The sequence below is a fragment of the Lemur catta genome, chromosome 23 (genome assembly GCF_020740605.2).
Source record: "Lemur catta isolate mLemCat1 chromosome 23, mLemCat1.pri, whole genome shotgun sequence".
Lineage (NCBI taxonomy): Eukaryota > Metazoa > Chordata > Mammalia > Primates > Lemuridae > Lemur > Lemur catta.
The window spans coordinates 184,532-209,548 of NC_059150.1; the positions used below are offsets into that span (position 1 = coordinate 184,532).

At 34.9% G+C, this 25,017-nt stretch overlaps 1 protein-coding gene across 1 annotated transcript in view; it reads right to left on the reverse strand.

Annotated features, from left to right (window-relative positions):
* Positions 1-25,017, reverse strand: part of KCNT2 (potassium sodium-activated channel subfamily T member 2) — a 210,412-nt gene that overhangs the window by 33,299 nt on the left and 152,096 nt on the right. The window contains exons 21-24 of the mRNA XM_045536512.1: positions 20,039-20,150; positions 10,807-10,908; positions 8,378-8,461; positions 7,351-7,479 (exon numbers count right to left, since the gene is read on the reverse strand). Of these exons, the coding sequence (XP_045392468.1) occupies positions 7,351-7,479; positions 8,378-8,461; positions 10,807-10,908; positions 20,039-20,150 (427 nt within the window). The remainder of the gene's footprint in view (positions 1-7,350; positions 7,480-8,377; positions 8,462-10,806; positions 10,909-20,038; positions 20,151-25,017) is intronic.

Consider the following 25,017-nt stretch of genomic DNA (forward strand, 5'->3'; position numbering starts at 1 on the left):
CTGTAAAGGTGACCAAAAAATAGGATAACATTTTCCACAATTTACTGCATACACTACAACAGATGTTGGTACTCTAATATGCTTTAAATGATCTCTTTCTAGTTTCCAGTAAAATATTCACTGGATATAGCATATTTCAAGCAAATGAGATTTTCAGTACAGTGGAAAACGGCAGGCCAATGCAGGTCCAACCTTTTTTACCTAAAAAAGCACAGGGACAAATATGTTAATTAATGCAGAACTTTTCAGATGTTGGAAAGTTAATACTATAGCATATCTGTATGGTGGATAATACTCCCAGTGGGACCTGGGCAGAATTTTATAATGAAAAACATTAATATTTCTGCGATGAAAGTATAAATATTCAGTTCAAGAGGAGTAAGTAACATTATAAATAATCTCACAACAGCTCTGGTGAAGTTTTGCAACCAAATTAGTCTAGTGAGCGTTTTGGAATTCAGGACTCTGTATAAAGAACTGAGGAAGAAAATATCGTTTCCTTTTGTCCACCCAAAGGAACATGAGTCCTTGTCCTTCCTGTATTCTTTCTCTTTTTTGTTTTTGTTTTCATTTGTGTGTGTCAATGCTGCTGTATTGTTTTTTGAACCAGGAGAATTAACATTTGTAAAAATTCCCTGAAATAGAAATATCTATTACAGATAGTGGCAGAAGTTCTCCTGGCATGGTGCCGCGTGACCAGCTACAAAGCAGCAGACCTATCTCTACCCCACTCTCCACAGACTGATCTTCCAGCCACAGGGCACAGGGATTCACTCACTGCTTGTGTTGGTGCAGCTTCTTTCACCAATCTACAGCCCACTGGAAATAAATAAGATAGTATTCCAGGTCCTTTATACATTTTATGGATTTTGATTATGACTATTCCATGTCATTATTTGTCTTTTCAAAGGTGTCTACTGAAGTTCTCAGTGCCTCCCCCAACCCCACCACAAGCAAAGTAGTTATGTCAAAGATGTAGCTTACAATATAAATCTTTTTTCTGAAGCAGAACATGGGAAGATATTAAAGGCAGGCTAGAAAATGATGTGGCATGAAAACCCGCATCTGCCTTTAAAATGTGCTTTTTAAAACTACATGAAAAAACAAGGAAGCAAAGCCATGAGTCTTTCTATTACTTTATCCTTACATAAAATGTTGACATTTAATAAAATTCTTCATAGAACGGAACAGAATTATCACTTAAAAGTATATACTGAAGAAATAATCAATGAATGGGTCTAATATCACTACTTTATGCCTGTAAGTCTGTTAGCTGCAACGCATAGTTAGAACAGTCAGAAAACATCAGTTTGTTTTGAAAAACAGCAGCTTCCATCATAACCTCTTATTTGCCACTCATAGGACCCATCTACTTTTGTGCTTTTTAGCTGTTTATGTTGGTCTTTACCTCTCTGATTCTATGTAAAATGCCTGATTGTAATTTCTTAATTTTTTCAATTTCTTCTTGTATCTATTGACCTTGTACTCTGGAAGATGAGGAATTTACAATCATTTCCCTATATTCCGCTACCTTTGCCATCTCCCATCATCTCAAAATAGCTCAGTATAATTTGGGAAGGGTCAAAATTGAGTACATATTATGACTACGTACAATTTACAAATGAGATATACAAGATATGTGGTTGGTATTCATTTCCCGCACACATTCTTTATCATTGATGGTAGTGTTATACTCCTAAAATTAATAATTGTTTTATTTTATTAATTGTTCAGATATATACAATAATTCATTCAGAACTCTTTAGCAATTGTCTAATCTTTTTTAAAGATATTCAGATGCATCAGGTAATCCATAGATTTCATCTTCATTAAGAAATTTCTCTGAAGCCTTCTGACCTGCTCTGGGTCTCCCCTTATGCCTGGTGGTCCTTTCACCATCATTCTAGTAATGTCCTTGACTTCACTCTTGTCACCTCATTTCCATAAAATGTCTGGTGTCTTACATATCATGGTTCCTTCCTCATTTTACTCATTCGTTTTGGTGGGAGTAGGCTCTTTAGAAAGCAGGGAAGGACGTTTTGGAGAGTATGCATATTTGAAATATTATTTATTCTACTCTTACACAAGTTTGATAGCTTTGGCTGGGTAAAGAATTCTAATTTGAAACTAATATTCCTTTAGAATCTTGAGAGCATTGTTCCATTGTGTTCTGGCTTACGGTGTTGCTGTTGAGAAATCCCAAATGATATTTTGAATGGGACTATCCCACAGTCTCCTGCCTAATCTTCCTGAAGGCTTTTAGGATCTTCTTCTGTTCTTCAGTGTTCTAAAATTTATGATGCCATACCTTGATATGACTTTATTTTAATTTATTGTTGTAGGCACTTGGTGACCCTTCCTATTTGGAAACCAACATTCTTCTATTCTGGAATTATTCTAGAATTATTACACTAATATTTCCTCAATTCTACTGCAATTCCTCTATCTTAAAATCTTAAGATTCAGATCTTAGACCTCCTAGACTAGTTCCCTAGCTTTATCTTTTCTTTACTATTTTCATCTTTTGAATCCTTGCTCTAACGTATCAGCAATTTTGTGAACTTTATGTTATAAACTTTTTCACTTCTGTTATTATATTTTTAATTCCCAAGTTGTTTTTATTATCTAAATATTCTTTTCAATTATATTTTATTATTCATCTTTCATTCTTATAATTTATTATATTTCTAATAATATTAATGACAGTTTTTTTTTTTTTTTTGAGACAGAGTCTCGCTCTGTTGCCCGGGCTAGAGTGAGTGCCGTGGCGTCAGCCTAGCTCACAGCAACCTCAAACTCCTGGGCTTAAGCGATCCTCCTGCCTCAGCCTCCCCAGTAGCTGGGACTACAGCCATGCGCCACCATGCCCGGCTAATTTTTCTATATATATTTTTAGTTGTCCAGATAATTTTTATTTCTATTTTTTAGTAGAGACGGGATCTCGCTCAGGCTGGTCTCGAACTCCTGACCTCGAGCAGTCCACCCGCCTCGGGCTCCCAGAGTGCTAGGATTACAGGCGTGAGCCACCGCGCCTGGCCTTAATGACAGTTTTTTAACATATAACTTTACTGATACATACACCATGTAATTCACTCACTCAAGTATTAAATTCAAAGTTATTTCAGTTACTTTACCAAGTTGTGTAAAGCATCATGACAAACCAGTTTTAGATTATTTCCATCACCCCAATGAGTTCCATCATATCCTTTACCTTAATCTCCATTCTCCTGACCTCTCCCTGCTTAGGCAATCACTAATCTACTTTCTGTCTCTATACATTTGCCTTTTATGGCATTTCACGTAAATGGAATCATTCAATATGTTGTCTCTTGTGTCTGTCTTCTTTCATTTAATTTGTTGTTGAGGTTCTTCCAAGTTGCAGCACATGTAAGTAGTTTCTTTCTGTTACTAAATAATATTTCCTTGTGGGGATATATCACAATTTATCTATCTGTTCACCAGTTAAAGGACTTCAGATTGTTTCCAATTTTTAGCAATTATTAGTAATGCTGCTAAGAACATTTGTGTCCAAATCTTTGTGTGACTCTAAATTCATTTCTCTTGGATAAATACCTAGGAGTGGAAGTTTTTATTTTATGTTTTTAAATTTTATTCTCCCTCAACAGGCTGTCTCTTCTATTTCTCTTTTTCTTCCTGTGTGTTTATTTTGGTATCTATATTTTATATTAGAAGCTTTCCTGATATAGCGGGGAATTTTTAATTGTCTTCTCTTGTTAAAGAATAAGGGAATAATAAATTTATTGAAAGCTCTGAGTGAGTTACTTTTTATTGTTGAGTTTCATGGTGTTCTGGCTGGATTACTGAACTACACAATGTCCCATGTCTATATTTTTAGGCCCTTCCACTTGTCTTGACCAAATTCTCTAAGGAAGACCCTTCCAGTTTGCTGTAGAAAGGTAAATCACACAGAATGTAACTTTTTACTAAGCACTCAAAACTCAGTGTGTACTCCTGGCCCTCACCTCTGTCCAAAGTCCCCCCGCCCCATCCACACCCCAGCTCCATAGAATAAACCTTCAATATTCGGAATTGTGGGGTGAAACACAATAGTACAATTTTGCAGCCATGAGACAGAATAAGGATCTGAGAGCTATGTAAGCAAAAGTACAAGACTCTCCACTTCTAATTATTGGATAAAGTTTTTACCTCCTGAAATCTGGTTTCTTCCTTGAATTCAAGCAAGAGAAAACTGGCATTTTGAGCAATGATGAGTTGACTTTCAAAACTATTTTTTTGAACCATCTAATATTTGAGAGTGATGGTGAAATGTCTAAGACATATTTCATTTCATTAGATCCACTAAGCTCTTATTCTGTGTTTTTATATAATCAGAAAAAATAATATTTCCTTCTTTACACAAAACTCAATATATTTTCTGGGTTAAGATTTAATTGATGACCCCCTCTGTTTTTTGGTTTTTATTAAATAGAAGATTAACATAAGGGATATCTACTTTAATGGTACTTTTGCATCTTGCAAAACTGTAACTGAAGGGAGATACTGTTCATCATCTTATCTAAAATCTCTAAATTAAAGCAGTATAAAATATACTCATCCTTTTAACAAGTGATCAGGAAACATAAATCTTTTGTGAAATGCTTTACCTTTTCATGTTTCAGACTATAATTACTATATAAATCAACACAGTTCTATTTTTGCCTTATTTGCCACAAAAATAAAAGTAGAAGTTGGGCTCAACTGTAGCACTCAGCATATGTTAGAAGTTGATGAATTTCTCTGTCTCTATTAATATATTTTGCTTCAAAAAATGCTTGATTGTCCTATATTTATCTTTAATTATTTTTACCTCAATTCTTTCCACAATAGGCAGGATATAAAATTTAAGTAAAAATATATGTGTCCAAAGATGAATTGAATTGAAAACAGGAGGTATTATCTTTACTTAACCCGGTTTCTTTCTTTCTTTTTTTTTTTTTTTTTTGAGTCAGAGTCTCACTTTGTTGCCCAGGCTAGAGTGAGTGCCGTGGCGTCAGCCTAGCTCACAGCAACCTCAAACTCCTGGGCTTAAGCGATCCTCCTGCCTCAGCCTCCCTAGTAGCTGGGACTACAGGCATGCACCACCATGCCCGGCTAATTTTTTCTATATATATTTTTAGTTGGCCAGATAATTTGTTTCTATTGTTTTCAGTAGAGACGGGGTCGCGCTCTTGCTCAGGCTGGTCTCGAACTCCTGACCTCGAGCGATCCTCCCGCCTCGGCCTCCCAGAGTGCTAGGATTACAGGCGTGAGCCACCGCGCCCGGCCCAACCCGGTTTCTTTTTATCTTCCCCATGATATGTGTTTTTTATACAAGCTAGAGGTTTGGGGATTCAAAAGCATTTTACTGAGATGATCTTTACTTGTGATGGGCAGGGTTGACCAAAATGTAGTTAAATACACCCTGATGACGATACAAATACTCAGTTATCCTTTCCCCGCCTACAATGAAACCAGCACACAACAGAGTCTTCCATAACATAAAATGACCAACATGGATGTGGACCTGACTAAGGGCGAAGTTACCGCGTCGAAATTCACAAGCGTATATGTGAGGCACGGATGTGATGATACTACGCTGTACGAAAATCTTCTGTGTACTTACCACTGTCAAAAAAGAAAGGTTTGCATAGACTGAATGTTTCCTCCCCCGACCCCTCATCCAAAATTCATATGTGGAAACCTAACCCCCAGTGTGATGGTATTTGGAGGTGGGGGCTTTTGAAAGGTGACTAGGTCACGAGGGCTCCTTATAAAGGAGGCCTCAGAGAGACCCCTTGCCCTTTGCACCACATGAGGACACGGTGAGGAATCGCCGTCTGAGAACCAGGGAGCAAAAGCCCGCACCAACACCTGAGGCTGGAGCCTTGATCTTCGACTTTCCAGCCTCCAGAACTGCCGGAATTAAATTGATGTTGCTTATAACCCACCCCCTCTGTGGCATTTTGTTACAGCAGCCCAAGCAGACTATGATAATGCCTGATTGCTCAGGTGTGAAAACACTTGGTCTTCTCTTAACCTGCCACCAAATAATAATTTTTAGATCTAGTATTCTTAAAATTTTAGGCGTATGTGGATAAACCGTCTTACATATTTAGCTATCTGGGATGTTTCTCCATTTAGGCGTTCCTGACTTTCTCTGATTTGGTCTCACTTTTTGTGGTGTGAACCACAGGGACCACAGCCAAAGAAAAACTTGAATTCAGCAGGAGAGATGACAACAAAGCTTCATTTAACACCCGTGAAGCTACAGTAAAACCATCAAAAAACGTCTCAGATAAACTGAACTATTCTCTGCTGGCCGCTTACATAAGTGTCAAATTATAAATTTTGACAACGCAAAACTAAAAATCTACTCCATTACTCTTATGCTTTTTATAAAGCTCTGATTTTCTATGCATGGATTTGTTGATTTAATCACCTAGTGGTTCAATGATAATACAGACTACTGAAATACGTATGAGCAATCTAAACCTCATAGTTGAAGTAATTTTGCATAAGATCAAAAAAAGAAATGGCTAACAAAAATTTCCTTAAAATTTATAATAACTGGAGTGTCTGAAGAAGAAAAATATTTCAAGAACATAAATTATAATTTATATTAAGTAAGTTTATAGATATTGATAGGATAGTGCATTTAACCAAAATCTTAATTTAATAAGAGATTCTGACTTAAAAGATAATGTTTTGCTAAGGACATAAAAACTACTTAGAACCACATGAAATGACCAAATCAAAATGTGAATATGTTTTCAGCTGCATGCAGTCATCAGAAATTATCCCTCCATGTTAATTAATGGGCACTAGTTTGCTGTTCCATTTACTGAGATTTCCTCTGGGACGGTCTGCCACGACTGCTAGAGATTTCCTTGGTCTAGAGATTGAGAAATACGAATTTCAACAATTACTAGGTTCTCTTTGTCTTGCTTCCTTCCAAATGCTAATATATGCAGGTGATGAATATATTACAAATCTAGGTTGCTTGCCCTGAGAAATTTTCTTATGTGTCAGAACCTCAAGGTTATTTAAAATTAATCTGCTTCCTGACAATCTTCGAGAAATGGATAATCCTAGATCTACAAAAGGCATCCAGAGTCCAATGTCCATAAACTACAATAGCCCCTTAGCCAACAATATTTTGTGAAATAATGACATAGTTTTCTAAAACAAATAGTTGACAAGATTTTTGTTTCTGAGATTCAACACTATGTATTCAGACAGCATTCTTTTTTAGTTTCTATGACATTTTTTTAGGAATCAATTTCCAAATTTATGAATGATCATATTCAACATATTAGACATCAAAACAGGAATATTTTGAGATTTCCAAACCTCAGATGTAGTAAGTTTCTGAGATTCAGTCCTGTAGATTCCAATGGGAACATCTCCAGTAGAAGAACACAACTTCTGATAAAGTCTGGCATAAGTTCTGATCCATAAGTCATCCTCAGTGATTTTCATCTATAATACATATGAATTATTCACATATTAGATATTTAAGAATTAAAAACCCAGTGGTTATTTTTTACTTCTTAAAGGCAGAATTTATTAATATTTTGAAATCTCAAAGTAATATTTCATAAATGCTTATCTGTATATTAAATATATTTATAGTACTCCATCTTAGCTTACCCTGGGAGGTTCACCCAAACTTGAGAAATCTATGTATTCAGTTTAGGGCAGTGTGATATCATATTAGTTCAATATCAGTAGGCAATAGAGCACTGGTAATTGGCTTGGAGATGTAAACCACATGGAGACTTTTTTGAATGTTGCAATAACCGGAGTCTGCTCATGCTATAAAATGTAAAATGCAAAAGATACTCCAGTACAAAAAAGCGTTATTAAGCCCAATGTTCTACTAACATCCATATTGACAAAGACGTATGGTAGAAAAAGCACAGGGCTACCAGACAAGAAACATGAATTCTAGTACCTTTTTGCTACTTGTAAATCTGAACTGTTGTTAGTTAAGTCATTTCATTGAATATAGTTGGACATAGTTATACTCATCTATAAAACGAAGGGGTTAAACTACATGATCACTGTTTTCCCAGACAGTAGGATACCCTATGTCTGAACCTGTCAGTCTCAAATTGTCAGTTAGGGAAACAAACAAACAAACAAAAAACCAAAACCTTGTTCTGAATTTTATATGGAATGGCTATTTTTATGATTATTAATTAAAAATAACATATTTCCCTGAAAATTTTTAAGGAATTTAAAAAACTTGATGCAACTCTTTGGACATACATTAGAAAACAATAATATAGGACATAGAAGAGTTAGCCAAAAGACCTGGTAGATGAATTTCAAAACCTTCTATCAGAGCAATCTTCTATTCTAGAGATTAACTTACAGAACAAAGAAACCCTGATCCTGGTGTAGTGTCCAGTCCCAACAGAAGTCTGGTGATTGAAATCATATAATCCTTCACAAATGACTGCAATACAAACAAAATATGTATTTATTATGTGTATGAGATGTAGAGAACAGCTAGGAGTGTGAACAGCTAACCACTTCTAAAAGATTACTTCCTGTAACACATCATTAAGGCTCCATACAAAAAAAATAATAAAAGTTTATCTTCTCTGTGTCCTAAATAAATACATACAGTTAAGCTGTTCATCAAGAACTACAGGAAATAATTATTATCTAGAAATATCTTGCTATGCTTACATTTTATGTGTGCTATTAGGCATATAAAAACATTTTTAGATATTTTAATAACAAAAAAATTACAAACAAAATGGTAATGTTATAAAAACTAGAAAGAATTGAAATCAATTTGTAATGAAAAATTTCAGTCTGTTTTTTTAGGACTAAGCTCTATGGTAGTAAAATACATTTCTAAACTACATTTATCATTCATTATTGCATATATTCTCTTTCCACACCATTCCATGCTAAAATAGGAGCATTTTTTAAAAAAATGTGAATGATTGTATTTCCCTGGGGTAACAGTGCATCTCTTACGTGGGAAAGTTTGAAAGCTAGAACAGTCTTTACAGACACATAGACCATCTTCTTAGTAAAAAGTTAAAGAAAGGGTGATTGAAAATCATTCCCAATATTTCAAAAACCATGAACAACCTATGAAAAGTCCCACTGAAGAGAAATTATTCTCTAGATTTTACTAATTCTGATATCCTCTAGTTAAATGCTTTTCAAAAGAGTGACAAAATAGAGTTATAGGTTATGGCTAGCAAATTTTCAAATGAAACAGAAAATCTTTCAATAAGATAGAAAATAATATAGCAGATTATAAGCAGAAAGGGAAAGTGTTGAATTTTGACTTTTTTGTTTCAGTTATACACACACGTATGTATTGGATGGAGATGCAAAATGTAGTATTTACTCTGTTACATTTAAGACTTTAAAAACTATATATACTTTATACTATAGTTCTAGTTTATACTTTCTTCAGAAGCTTCAGAAAACACCAAATTTCCTTTTTCTACTGATAACATAAAACGTGAGGCAAAAATGAAGTGAAAGAAAAAACTATCGCTTTCCACTTCCACAAAATAGGTTTCCTTCTATTTAACTTATACATTAGACTTCTTTATATGATTTTATTTAGACATGGGATAGGGTGACTAAAAAATATCACTGGTGCATAATAGTGCCCAAGCATTTGGTTTCTATTGATATAAAATCTTCAGTTTCAACACTGCTCCACAAACAAGCTCGCCCTTGCACTCCAATCTCTGTAAGAGACTGGAAACCTGCACGTGTGTGCGTGTGGGGGGGTAATGGTGTCTGAAGGGCAAGCCCTGACTCCCTGAGGACCCAGGTGACCCTGTGTCTGAAGACTTTAGGGAAAACAGGAGTCTTTTCTCTCCCGTGCCGCGATGGCTCGGACACCCATCTGACACAGCGGACGGCTCCTATGTCGCTGGAGGCCTAACTCCTGGGCAAAACTAGCCCCAAGGTCAGCAGGAAAGCTTTTACTATCTTTGGATTAGTTTGTTCAGCCAAGCAATTATAGAAGAAGATACATAAATAAATGATCCAAAAAATAGGCATAACAAAATGCTTCAATGCTTAACTGGAGATTAACATTATCAAATAATTTAAAGCCCTGTGAATATTTTTTTCCTTTTAATGAAACTATTTAAAGATTGTTTAAATCTGATAACTTGAATCAGAAAATATGAAATATTACTGAAATATTGCTCAGTTTCTGACAGAGACAAAAAAGATTATAATAAATTTGTGTGAAAGAACATCTCCATGAATTTTTTAGCTATGATAAAATGAAAAGGTTAACTTGGAATTCAGGAACAAATTAAATGGTTCTTGGTTGTTATAAAATTGTTTTTATATTTTTCTGAAGAAGGCAATAATTGGCAAATGCTTAAATGGTCCTTGGTTTATCATTTACCAACATCAATTTGATGTTTTATTTCAAATCTGAAAAAAAGTGTGCATTATGAGGAATGCTGTCTTTTTTTCCCTAACTTAGTAACTTTTTCTTATTTTTTTTTGATCCAGTAATATGCTTGGAGTAATATATAAAATGTATTAAAATGTCACAATAAACATTAGAGGGCACTGGCAAAGAATGCCTAAAAATAATGTCCATAGATTATTTTTTAAATAATATTTTCTTACAAAATGTTTCTTAGGAGCACTTGTCATTACAGACCTGAAATAAAACATCCAATTACTTCCAGAGCCAACTTTAAGTTAACAGCTCCATGAGAAACACTAGATGTATTATTTATTTAAATAAAATCTAAATATGAAATAACTGTTTTAGAGAGAAAAGGAAATACTGCATACCTGATAGAGAAGAGTGTCCAGCATGCTGATGCTAAATACCCTCCCAGCAGCAAAAGGCAGTCGAAACATAAAGGCCAAATTAGAACCTCTCTCCCTTTCTTTCTGTTCAAAAATTTGAGATAGAAAAGTTTGTGAGTATTTTATATTTTATGCCTTTCTGCCTATGTAAATTTTGTTGACATATATGAAAAAAAGTATTCTTATAATACGGTTCTTAGCTATAAACGTATCATTATATCACTTATAATTGCATTTTTTAAAATATCTCTTTAATTTTTCCAATCAAATTTTCTCAATTAACACACCCAGTAGTTAAGAAGGGTTAATCTTTTCAAACATTAAACATTTATTTACTCTTCACATAAAATGTGACATCATAAAAGAAACAAAATCCTTTAATCAGAGGTTAAAAAAAACTACAGTCACATAATGTATTACAACACTCTGAAGAAGAAAATTTGCCTTTAAATATTCTTATATGTGAGAACAAAAAAACAGGCAGGTAGGATCCTGCTGTGGTCTGAATGTTTGGGTTCCTCCAAAATTTATATGTGAAATCCCAACCCTTCAAGGTGATGGTGTTAGGAGGTGAAGACTTAGAGAGGTGATTAGGTCATGGAGGTGGAGCCTCATGAATGGAATAAATGCTTTTATAAAAAAGAGAGACCCCTTTACCCCTTCCACCATGTGCCATCTGTGAGCTAGGAAATGGGCCCTCAGACACCAAATCTGCTAAGACCTTGGTGTTGGAATCCCCAGCCTCCAGAACTGTGAGGAACGAACATCTATTGTTTGTAAGTCACCCAGTCTATGGTACTTTGTTGTGGCAGCCCTAACAGACTAACACACCTATCACTACTACCACCGCCAGCAGTCTCTAGCTTTCCATCATCTCAGTTTTGTTTCTCCATCTTCCTATTAAATTGTGTCACAAACCAATTTTCAGCTAAGTTTCTGTAAATTACAAGAAAGAAAATCATGTTTATGTATATTTTAGTGTGTTTGGAAAAAGTGTTGTGATGTAGTTTCTTTTGAAAAAAATTCTGTTGTTTTATCTTCCTTGAATAAATGAAGGCACGAGAGCAAATGTCAAATCTGTTTGGAATGAGTTTCTTAAGAATGTAAGTTAATCCTTGTGCTTAACAAATGGTAACTTCAAAATTTCTACCTGCTTCTGTTGCTAACTTTCCTTTATTAGGAAAGACATATACAGCTAAACAAATAAGAAATTAACCCTCACTTCTTGGGGCAACAGAAACGAGCCTCAGTTTCCAATGTAGCAAATGTGAAGTATCTCAAGGAAAGGGAAGTCTCCCGTCCTCCCACGCACTGGTTGGTGTCTAACTGGTGGAGAAGATCCTCCACACTGTAAGAGTAACCTCGCTTGAGATCTAGGGAGAAAGTAAGGGGAAGGCAGGCAAGTGGTGCCCCATTTTTTGTATGTCCATTCATCGTAATATATCTTGTAATTTATTAGTCTAGGTGTTTAGGGTGCTTAATTTGAGCAGCCCATGTAGGTAAGTTGGAGATGATTTCAATTAGCTGTTTTTATTGGTGGATAGATAGGTTTTCTTGTGAATTGGGGGGCAAATCTAGTTCTTAATGTGTTACAAGCTTTCTGGAAAAGAGAAAGCCATGGTATCTTGATCCAAAGTTAAAGTGAGTAGTCAGAATAAAATACCAGGACCCCTGAGAATTTGATGTTCAGGATCTGCTGTAGTGTGGGCCAGATGGGAAATAGCAAGATAGTTGGAGATGTCACATGGTTTGTCCAGTCTTCTTTTCCAGGGCCTTTGATGGGTGAACTCTGTTATGGGACTGGGCTCTTCTAAGCCAAGGACCATCTCCCCTCTTCATTGTTTTATCCCTCCAACTACCTAGGGAAACAGGACACATGGCAAAGTATACTTTTATGGTTTGCCTTGTGTCTTATCCCTTAGTTTTTTAACATTTGTTTTCCTTAATGTCAGATTTAGCGATGGTAGAATTAAATAGAGTATAAATCTGTTCGTATTTAGCCCAAGAGATTAATGGTGATGTGGTGTTGGCAGTGAAAGGGCACAGGTGAGAGCTCCAGTGGTGATTATGCATGTGTGATGGGGGGGGGCGGCAGGCACAGAGGGAGATCCAGAGGAGCTAAAGACACCGAGCAGATTTCAACATGTACAGGAAGACATGGTATCAAACACTGTTTGGTAATAAACTAGGATGAATATTGAGAAAAGCCATGATTTCGTAATTAAAACATGATTCCAATCCTCGTCTTCTCTCTCCTCTCTCACTGTGTAACCATCTAGTCTTTGGCTTTACATATTTCATCTCAGTCTTTAAAACCCACATCTTAGTTTTCACATCTTTCCCAGGGTCCACTTATTAAGTGTCCATCTGAGTATTTTTTCCATGGAAAGAACTTGCCCCAAGAGCGTGTGGGCAAACCAGCCTCAATCTACGACAAGCCCAGCGTATCGGGGTAGGTGGTCTTTGGTGACAGTGGTTTCTTTCACTCAGATTATCCATGTTCAACAACTTTCTGACTGAGGAGATATTAAAACATTTCCTAAATCCAGTCAGTTGCCCTCTAAACTTTAATAAAGAATTAACTAGTATTTAAAATGTTTTCTTTTATCAACCACCTACATTCACATGATACTTAAGTTCAACAGCTTTACATAGCACATCTACTCTTCCAAAAAAAAAAACCAAAAACACTCTTTGGTTCAATAACATTACCAATTCACACACTATATTTTCAAATACAGAACTATTTTTTACCTACTGTGCTTACCCTGTAGTAAATGAACTCTCTTCCAAGCTCTACACATCTGAATCCTACTGATAAGTATTATTTTAAATCGAAACACTAATTAAAATTAATTCCATTCACTTTTAAAGACCTCAAGCACCAATGTATTCATTTATATATGAATTTAGTCACTTAAAAAATATGTGTTGAGAAGCTACTTCCTGTAGGACATTATCCTCAGTGCTAGAGATACAGAGTTCCTATATAGAACTAATAAATTCTTACTAGTTAATAGAATTACTTTGTGTTGAATATGGGCCAGGAGGCAGTAAACAAATGTGAATACTTTCCTTGCCTTCAAGAACTCACAAAACTGTGAGTGGTACCAATAGCAAAATAGGCAAAAACACTAGGGTGAGCAAATGTAATAATGATAGAGCAACAGATTGGAAGGGAAGCTAGATTATTCTTTTGGTAGAAAATCTAAGAGTTGAATTAGAAGTGATGTCTAAGTTGAGACCTAAAATTGAGAAGAAATTAGCCCGTAATTTTGGGAAGAGTGACTGGTAAGTAGAAAGCTATAAGCAGAAGGCCCAGGCTGTTCTAGAACCTGGAAGTGGACAAAAAGCTTGAGTGAGCTTTAGAACTATAAACAATTCTGTTTGAATATAGATAGCAGACAGTGTCAGTTTATGGGCTGGATGGAGAGGTCAGAAATGAGATTGGGGCAGGAACCATGGACTGGAGCATAGAGTATCAGGATTTCAGAGGAAAGGGGATGCAATTAAGAATTATACTGAAAAACATGGTATAAATTGAGACTATCCCAGGAATAACAAGAGATATAGTCACATTACTTTGAAACCACGTTTCCCCAGTTACTCTTGAATATAACCTGGTATTACTCTCATAGCTCTATTGAAATCTATAATACCTTGTTTATTTTTTAAATTTATTAATTGTCTGTTTCAGCTAGATCATAAATTCTGGGAGGGCAGAGACCATTTTTTGCTTTGTCACTTAAACAATGCTTAACACAATGCCTGGCACACAGATAGTCAATGAAATTTTATTGAACAAATGAATAAATTTGTTCTACTTATAGTAGTTGCTTACATCAAAAGACAATGTATTTCATAGTTTAAAGTTTATAATATTCATATGCAAAAAGCAAGAAACAAACAATTTGAGGTTCACTTAGTATTCCTCTCTTCTCATTTTGGTTCTTTAACGAGGGTTTGAAAATGTAAAGGATTGTAATTTTCATGTTAGCAATGTCTTTTAACTTTAGCATTTCTTTTGACTGTTACATTCTACAAAATAAATAGATATTTCTATTATTACTTCTAGTACAAACATATGCTATGATTTATTTTTTAAAACATATATTTACTTTCTAATAGAATTCTGCATTCAGTTGAAGTTTCACTGATGATTTTATGTTGTCCTTATAAATACTTACATAAAATACCTAAAAGAAATCTGAGACATTTAAATCATCAAAGATTTCAGACATTTTAATATGTTTGGTCTTACCTATTTTTTTTCATTGTTTTGCTATTATGAACATGTGTCTTTCCTGGAAGAAAGAACTTGTTTCTGGCAGAAATTTTGCTTCCTTTAATCTGTGTCCATCCAATACCATATGGAATGAGATGATAAAATCATTGGATTTAACAGATCAGTGTGGGAGGTGAAAAAAAGCAAGAGTTTTATTGGCACAAATTAGTGGTTTCTATGCCCTACTTTCTCGACTATAATTCTTCTACATTTCTTCATTCTTCCTTCTGGACCCAATCACAATGTAATTCCCAAATCTAGTGGCATTTTTCCAGCATTCATTCTACTTGACCTTTCTTACAATGTTTACAGAATATATTCTAATTGTAGAGATCTGTCTTTCCTTTGATATCACTCTAACTCAGCTTCCAGACTCCTCTTGAACTCTTCACTCATTTTTCTCTCATTTGTCTTCTTCCTAGATTCTCCTTTATGATACTCAAGGTAAAGTCATTAACTAAACTCACCGTCCTTGTGGCTCTCTTATTTTAATAATTTATCTTTTCTTAAGGCTTTACATTTATACATTTATGTGTATAACTTTGAAGTATATCTATATATGTATATATGCACATATATATCTTATATATATTTTCATCTATGTTCTGAGCTACATTTATATATTACCATTTATTTATTACTTAAATATTACAACTTAATATACTTAAAAATAAATAAATGTATCATCTATCCCACTAAAATCAGCTCTCTCCCAGAATTCTCCTTTTAGTTTTATTAACATAATCACCCTGTCAATCCTAGACAAAGCCTTTATTATCTCATGTCTGATTTATTGAAATAATTTGCTCACTCTTTTCCTTTTCCCCATAGTGTCCCTTTTCAGATAGCAATGCCACATCAATATGATGAAAGCACAAGTCTAACGATGTCACCTTCCCCATGTTGTCACTTAAAAACCTGCCATGGCTGCGCACTTGCTATGTCAATATTCCAAAGACAGCATTCAGGGCACTCCAAGGTCTGGCTCCCAAAATGCTTTCCAGGGTGATTTCTCAGCACTTCCAAACATAGACTACCGATAAGTCAAACTGGCTGTCTGGCTAAATCCTGAAAATTTCTTCCTCATATTTTGGTTTCAACTCACTGTGGATAACACCGTCGTCCATTGTTTTCAACACCAGCTCTGCAGGTCCTGCTCATCTTCTAAAACACAGATTACGCTACCCACCCTGAGATCCTTTCCTATCAACCCAGTGATGCTGCCCTTTTGCTTAAGTGGATAATTCTGCATTTATGGTTTACTGTCTTTTTATTATTAACTTTCCTTACAGTGGGCAAAAAAAAACCCCCAAACATTTTTCTGACACTACTTTCAAGGCATACTGGCTTGAAAGTTATGGAAAAAAGAAAAATTTCCAGATTCCATCCTGATGAGAATATATACATACTTTCTTTTTTTTTCATTATCGACAATGAAGTATAAATTGTACTTCATCAGTGCCGATTTTTAATACGGAAAAACTGAATTGGTTAATGCTTATTGAGATGACTAATTCTTATATCTAGTTTGATTGTTGTGACACTATCATTTACCTACCTCTCTGTGTCTCAGAAATACAACATATGGCTAGAAGTAACCAACTGGCAGTAATTAGTCTAAATCTGAACCACAGAAGAACTGTATTTGGGCTGTGTGAATTTAACAAAGTTTAAAAGTTTCCAACATTTAATATAAAAATCTAAATTTCTGACATTTTAAATTTGGAAAATCTGATATTTCATGGCAGCAACTGGCCAGAATTGAAAACATCTGTTCCCTTTTAGATTTATTCTTTCTTACATATAATTCATTTTACTAATTTATATTAATATTACCTATTTGCATTGAAAGTTCTTCAGTTTTCCGCTTTAGAAGATAAAATACAGGCCGGGCGCGGTGGCTTACACCTGTAATCCTAGCACTCTGGGAGGCCAAGGCGAGTGGATCGCTCGAGGTCAGGAGTTCGAGACCAGCCTGAGCAAGAGCGAGACCTCGTCTCTACTAAAAAAATAGAAAGAAATTAGCTGGACAAATAAAAAAATATATATATAAAAATTAGGCGGGCATGGTGGTGCATGCCTATAGTCCCAGCTACTCGGGAGGGTGAGGCAGGAGGATTGCTTGAGCCCAGGAGTTTGAGGTTGCTGTGAGCCAGGCTGACGCCATGGCACTCTAGGCCGGGCAAGAGTGTGAGACTCTGTCTCAAAAAAAAAAAAAAAAAAAAATTGAAAAGAAAAAAAGAAGATAAAATACTTTAAAAAATTAGATAAGGGATTTACTAGCTCATATCTTGCTTAAAGGTAACTTAAGTAAATAGTAATTCTATCAGAAAACAACATAGTGAGTAAACTAAACATATATTTTAAAATGCATGTTAAATTAAGGAAAAAATAGAACACTTCTGACTCTAGAATATTCCATGGCTTAGGAGAAAATCTGAAGCAGTGCAACCAAGAAATACTTATCAGTTAACTATTATGTATCAGGAACTGAACCAGGTTCCTAGGATGCAAAGATAATTAACAAAAGGTTCCAGTTACACAGGAATTTATAGTTTTACTGAAGAGACAGACTTATGGAGGCCTAAGGAGGCTGGGGATGGTGTCAGGAGCGAAATGACATCAGAGTTGAGCCTTGAAAAAGAAGTTGTCAACCAAGAAGAAGTAGTTAACGCATTCCATGTGCAAGGTCTTATTACTGTTGCTCTTTTATAGAATAAAAGATTAAAAATATTTGTACTTCTTAAAACTAGAATTTGGAGAAATAGTGACCAGGGTTCTCTCTTCTGCTTTTATAAAACTGTAAAATAAACTATATGTATTTACTCAAAAATATAAATAAAGGTAAGTTCTGTATCATTTAATGTTGCTCAAAAACTGTAACACATAAAGCATAACTATAATTCTAAAAATAACCAAAACAAGCTAAATCAATAACATCCATAATGAGGAAAGGCCTGAAAACAAAAACAATTTCTAAAATGCAAGAAAAGAGATGAAGAATTTGAACTATGCAAAATGTCTGCAGAAACATTTGGCAATCCCAACTGGGGGAAATTTTGAAACTGAAACGATCAGAAAATAATCTGGACACAAGAATTAAAGGAACGATTCCATTCTTTTTAACTGTAGTATCAGTGTAGAAATTAGGTATTGAATAGGGATGAAAAAGAAGTTTGCCTTATTGTCATTGAGCATAAAGACCATCATTCAAGAGATTAGGTTTAAGTAATGAAGGATATAAATTTAAAGACACTATTTAAATATCTGAGTCCTTACAAGATAAACAAAGGATAAGCAAATTTCTCATGAAAGTTTTATGATTTGGAGGTCTGTCAATGTAAATTACATCATGATTTTGAAAGATTAATAGGAGTGCAGATGAATAACTTATTGCCAATTTTAGACTGTTTAGCTGTTTTGATATTACCTCCAAAAGACTGTTCTATATTTAAAAAAGACTGTTCCTTACTAAATAAGATTAACTTATTTAATCTTCTAAAATACTGCTTAAAGAAGTTATAATCACATGAGCACATAATAAATTTTTCTTATAACTGTCGCTCCACCTCGCTTGTCATGAAGGAGGCTGCACCACGTCAGGCCAGCACTGGCTCCAGCTGCATTTCTAGTCGCTGAGTTTGCTTAGACAGCACCAGTTCCGCCCTCCTTGCCACTTGTCTTTGCTGTTAAAGGGATGTGGCACAATATGGGAATTTTCTATCCTGCACATAAATGGCTTCAAATTTCCTTTACTGAATTCACTTGATATCTATAATATATAATCTTGAAAAAGTCATTTATTTAACGTGTCTCAAACTCAGCGTCCACATCTGGAAGCAGGGCAAAACAATCGTTTCCCTGTGCCCACAAAAGAGTGGGTAAGGATCTATCATCACAGTGTACGTGAACCAGCTCTGGGGATGGGAATCAACAAACACAAGCGCAGAAACAACCTTACGCAACAATACAGCTCCCGGCAATTAGGGCCGCGCCTGACATAATACGTAATAAAACTATTAAGCAAAAGAAAGAACTAATCAAAAGTATTTAAGGCATCATTTTCTCTACCTCTTTATAAACAATGAAGACAGCAGAGATTTAAGACATTTTGATATGTGTAAGATTGAATCACTTTTTTTCCCTTTAACGTGCAGTTTTCCCAGTATACTGGTATTTAGTATTAAGTTAAAGCTGAATACAAAATCATCTACCCCCACACTCAGCCTGGACACTGAGAATAGAAACCAAATCCTTCTGTTCACATAACATGACTTCGCAATTTCACTGTCTCCACTGGCATTATCCTCACTTCTTCCCAATCCTAATCAAATGCCCGCTTGGAAATACCCTCAATTAAATCAAATTTCCTATTCCTAGTAAATTTCAACGTTGTTTTCCCTCCCCCTGCTCTCCCCCAAGCATTGCCAAAGCTCCCTTGAGGAGGCATCGCCCTTAACGAGGGAGGCAATAAACTTGGCTTTTTCTCAGGTTGTGACATTTCGGAAGTCAGCTTTCAACAAAGCCTATAGCTTTTCTAAGATCTTAAGGATTTTTGGAAACTGCAAAGCAGTTTGTAAATATGGATTTCATGACATAGCAAATCACTTCTAATATAACAATAAAACTGACATTGTAAGTTAGCATAAATATTTCTGTTGCATTTATTTCCTAAACCATACTTTAAATTTATGATTAATAATGATAGAACAAAATATGTGCATCATATTTACTAGTGATAAAAATGGCTTAAATCCATCAACTCACATTTTTTTAACAAAATTGTAAATTAGAATTTTATTTCCCAAATAAGAATTCAAAACAGCATTTTTACTTTTACTGCCTCATAAGACAGTAAAAATAAGATATTTCCATGATTATTCTTTCAACCAAAATGGTTAAGTCAAACTTAATAATATGAAGTCTTACCTTTTCGAGTTTTGAAAGAGCAAGAGAGTAACAGTCTTTGGCTCTGAATTGCATGAATCTCATGTTGGCTGGATGAGTAAGCTCTGTGATAATACTGAGACTGGAAAACAACCTACATTTCAAAAAAAAATTTTGCATTACACTGACAATCCAGTACGGTATTTTTTATAACAACATATTTACGAGTGAGTGATTCCTGACCTTGGGCATAAAACTATATCCAGTTACAGCAGCAGGCAGGGCCACGTAAAACGTTCTGTATGATGCAAGAAAACGAAACACTATTTTCCAAAGAATATTTTAACCAACATTTTAGCACAATAAGAAAAATACATTCAGTAATTTAGCTTTTATTAGATATTTCTCTCTATAATTATGAAACACCATAGAGGAGAAACTCAAGAGAGCTGATTTATGGAGTTATAAGGTTACTCTGTGGATGATACTGAAACAGAAATTTATGAGATAAATATGCTGATTGGCAAAAGTTTCACAGGACGAGTTTCTTGTCCATTAGGTGAGGTCTCTGATGGTCTATGGCTCCCTATTTTCATAGTATGCGATTTTTAAATGTCAAACCTTGCTACAACAAACTTCTTAGAAGATGAAATAATTTATATAAAATTTCATGGTGATGAATTGAGGTAAAGGCTAAAGCGTTGACAGTGTTGGTCCAAAGTATCCTGAGAATTTTCATGTCTCATGGCTTTTTACCAGCTTTCTTCCCATTTGACCCCCACCCCCAAATACATACACAAACACGCACACAGGCTCACAAAGGATTTTTTTTTCCCCCAGAGGAAAGGGGCAAAATAATACCACCATAAATGCCTTTTTATGTTTGCTGTTGTTGATGATATAATCCTTACCTGATATCTATGCATCACTGGCAGCTTTCCTGGTTCAGATTTTTGGGATTCTCTGCAGCAGCTTCTTCCTGTGATACTTAGCTTTGTTTCCCATGTGGTATGTCTTTAAACTAAGTTATAGCCACTCACAAGTCCCATCACTAGTTTGGACCCATCCCTTGAACTCGAGGACTAGATCCGACTAAAAATACACAGAATATAAACAGCTTGTTTTGGGCTCAAAAACAAATTCACTTTGTGGCTCTCACCTTACCCTCATTCCCGTAGTGAGGGTGTTGTGGCCTGCATGTGCTTGAGTGCTTGATCTGGCACTTGATGAATCAATGTGCTTCTTTTAAGATGGGAGCCCTGTCCACGAGCCCCTGTGCTTCAGACGACTTTTTACCTTTCCTTGGTCTAACTCCACGGTGCCGACCGGTGATGTGCCGGGACTGCTCCTTCCCTCCAGGAGCAGTGGGCACGCCAGCCAGACCAGCGGCTGCAGGGACTGTTCCCTGACCTGTAGCCAAAGCTTCCTTGATCACCTGCCTCTCTTGTCTGTTCCCACTGGGCTTCGCTCACCAATCCAGCTAAGACACTAAAACATTTTTAAGAAGAGTTTCACTCACAGTTATCTGTGCATCTTATATGTTGTCTTGGCCACTTAAATGGACTAGTATTTGGGCCTTACCTAATCAAGGCCTTTGAGAATGATGATATCATTGGGTATTTTGTGACATCGTCTGTTTATAATAGGAAGAAATACAGCCAGCATTATATGGCTTAATCTCCATTTTGAGAACAATTATTATTGTATTTTTTGATTTAGGTAAATTATAATAATTGTAATTAAAATAATATTATCAAAACAGCACTCAGAATATAATTTCTTTTGCTGATTTTTAATGTTAAAAATATTGCAATTTTATTTGTGCAATTCATCACTGTTTTCAGTAGTTCTGTGACTTTGAATCGGTTAAGGAAATTCTAAATCTCAGATTCTGAAAAGGAGGGGTGTCTCAAAGGTTAAAGATACGGTTTGTGAAACACTTAGCATGGCGTCCGACATGCAGTAGGTACTGTTCCTAGTTGTTGTGATATTACTTTTTTCCTTTTCCGTGTTATTATTTCTGCCTGACGTGCAATTTCTTGCCTGGAGACTTTTCTCCTTAATCTCTACATTTTGAAATCCCAAGTGTTACTTAAAGCTGCTCTCAAATTCAATTAAGATGGAATTTTTTAGAGCTTTTAATGTCAGAATCATTCTCTTCACTTTCGCTCCCTGGTATTTATACACTTTTTATGCTACATCTTGCCCCACCAAGCATCTAGAAAGGCAAAGATTTCCTCTCAGTGACTAGTACCGCACCTTACATTCCTTTTATTAATAAATATTTGTTAAAATACACAATTTCTCAATTCTTATTTGTGCATTTGAGATACGTGGTTTAGGAGGTATCTGATATCTGGATGAAGAAGGTGCTGAAATTAACTAGATTAGTTTATGGAGAAAGACTGTATTATCTATACAATCCCACATGACTTTCCTTAAGCAACTCTATTCTTCTCACTCAAAAGTCACCAATGACAGTAAATTCAATAAATTAAAACTCCTTTTTTTCAGACATTCAAAAAATTAGAAAAGTAGCCTGATGGAAAAAAATATCAATTTACTATTGAGCCAGCAAACTCCATCTGGTGGGCCTAAGAAATGCCACTAACCGCCCATCTCACAACATCTGAAAGTTTAAAAAGTATCTAAGAAATATTTTAAAATAATAATGTCATTAAAGATATTCACCATAATATGGGTTGTCAGAGACAATATTCAACAATCTTTGACATGGAAATTAAAATGAATAAATAATAATACCAAAATGAATCAATGAACACAAAGCCCTACAGTCTCAATTAGACAATAAATCCCATATTCATGCTCTAAACTTTTAAAAAGGAAAATTAACTGACCTAAGGTTCTTCTCTGTCTTCTCCCTTTTTTCTTCTTTGGAAGGGTAAAAAAATGTTCATAAAATGATAGTATCTAAAATTTATAAAATGATCTTCTAAGGGTTATCCAAGTATTCACTCATGTAGTCTTCATAATTTGTATTTATTGATGGCAATATTTAATATCTAATTTAACAAATAATTATTGAGTATTTACTATTAGAAAGCTCTGGTCTCCAGAAGATACAAAGATGCGTAAAGTAAAATTCCTGCCTTTAAATACTCTATGGGTTAGTAGATGAAACAATGACAATTCACAGATTCTACGGGGTGAGAAGCTGTGGCTGACTGAGTACCCCCGGATCGAGTTGCGCTAAGCAGCGGATGGACAGCTTGTGGAGGCGGCTGGGACTGTGCTGAGGTACAAGGCCAGAGAAGGTATTTATCAGGAAAATGTAACTGCAAACTAATAAAGAATTATTTCAACTTTTGAAATATTTTTATTTTCCCTGAAAAATAATGGCTTTTATCTTTCATATATACCATTATCTCACTTTGAATAAATTTCTTATTACTTAGATTATTTTGGTTATAATCCTTCTCTAACACATTATATCAAATAGAAATATACACGCATATGTAGTAAATATATTTGGGAGTCTTCCTAAGAGTGAATGAAAATTTGATTGAGTGCCCCAGTCATTGCATTTGAGTGACTTCTAAAGTTGAAATTAGATAGGACAACAAAATTTATGTGATATGCCTGCCATTTCTGATCTATATATATGAACCTATACCATTTATGTTATTTTAAACTGAGAAACTTAATGCATTAGCTAAGCCTGCCATCTAGTGAAAAATCTAGAGCCAAGTAATACTTACATATTGAAATAGTGTGCTGTAGTGCCCTTTATAGAGTATTACTTGTATTCAATTATAATATTTTACATTTACAAATTTGGTTGTTGAATAGATTTAATTATGTATCTTTGAAATACTAATACTGTAAATCTATTTCTGTACCTTAATATGATCTAAATACATTTTGAATGTAGAACATTTTGGAAACAAAATGACATGAGTCTCTTTTCCCTAAGTATTAAGGTCATAATAGAGCGATATTGTAATTAAAAATATAACTTTTTCTATTTAGAAGTTTTCTACAATTACTTTATGTTGTGACTCAGTGATGTAAGTATAATTGTGGAAATGCATAAAATATCTGTGGAAGAGTTCTCTGCCTGTATTAATTTATTCAATAAATATTTTTGACATGCCCAGTTATGGTAACCAATATAAAGATGAAAAACATACCCCATACTCTACTTCACAGGCTATTGGGAGAACTTTGAAACTAGCTGCATTTGTATGTTATAGCAAAACAAACATAAGAACATCTAAATCTGGAAAATGTTTATAATATTTTAGTATTTTAGTGGAAACGTTATTTACTGAGCCACCGTGTTACAGTATAAATTTTGATCAGCCCTGGTGGCTGGAAATGATGTGTTTGGATAACAGGAAGTACACATTAATATATAGGTATACAGACACACCGAGATACATGAAACACTAGCTTGGACTACAACTGACTGTCAATACCAAAACAAATGTAAATATATTTTAATCTTTCACAAATAATTTTAAAACACTTTAGGATGTCTGAGTTAGTAATAAATGAGAGCATGATAAATATCAAGTATTTAAAAATTTTAACCATGTAAACAATAGCCAATCTAAACATTAAAAGTGGTTTTCACTATATAAAGGAATCACTCTTGTATTTATACATGCTGAGTATCTGTTTCAAATTATGTTTATGGCTATATTATTTTGAATTATGTCATTTTCCATATGCATGTGCATGTTATATCCTCAGTAAGACTATGACTCCTTGTGCCAATCTAAAGAGAATATTCCTTCCTTTTAAAAAAACCGAAAAACAAACAAACCAAAGCACCTGCCCTATGATGTTGTCTTAGCCCTGGCAGTGCACGGGTCTCTTCACGGGTCTGCTCTCACTTACTGTTTCTTTTCCCAACTCAAATCTCTACACTGTACCCAAAGTTATCTTTTAAAACTTCTCTATCCTTCAATGATTTCCTGTTATTCTTAAAATAAAGACAAACTTATGAACAAACTCTATAAAACCATGAATAATCTGGCTTCTGAGTCCCCTTGCTC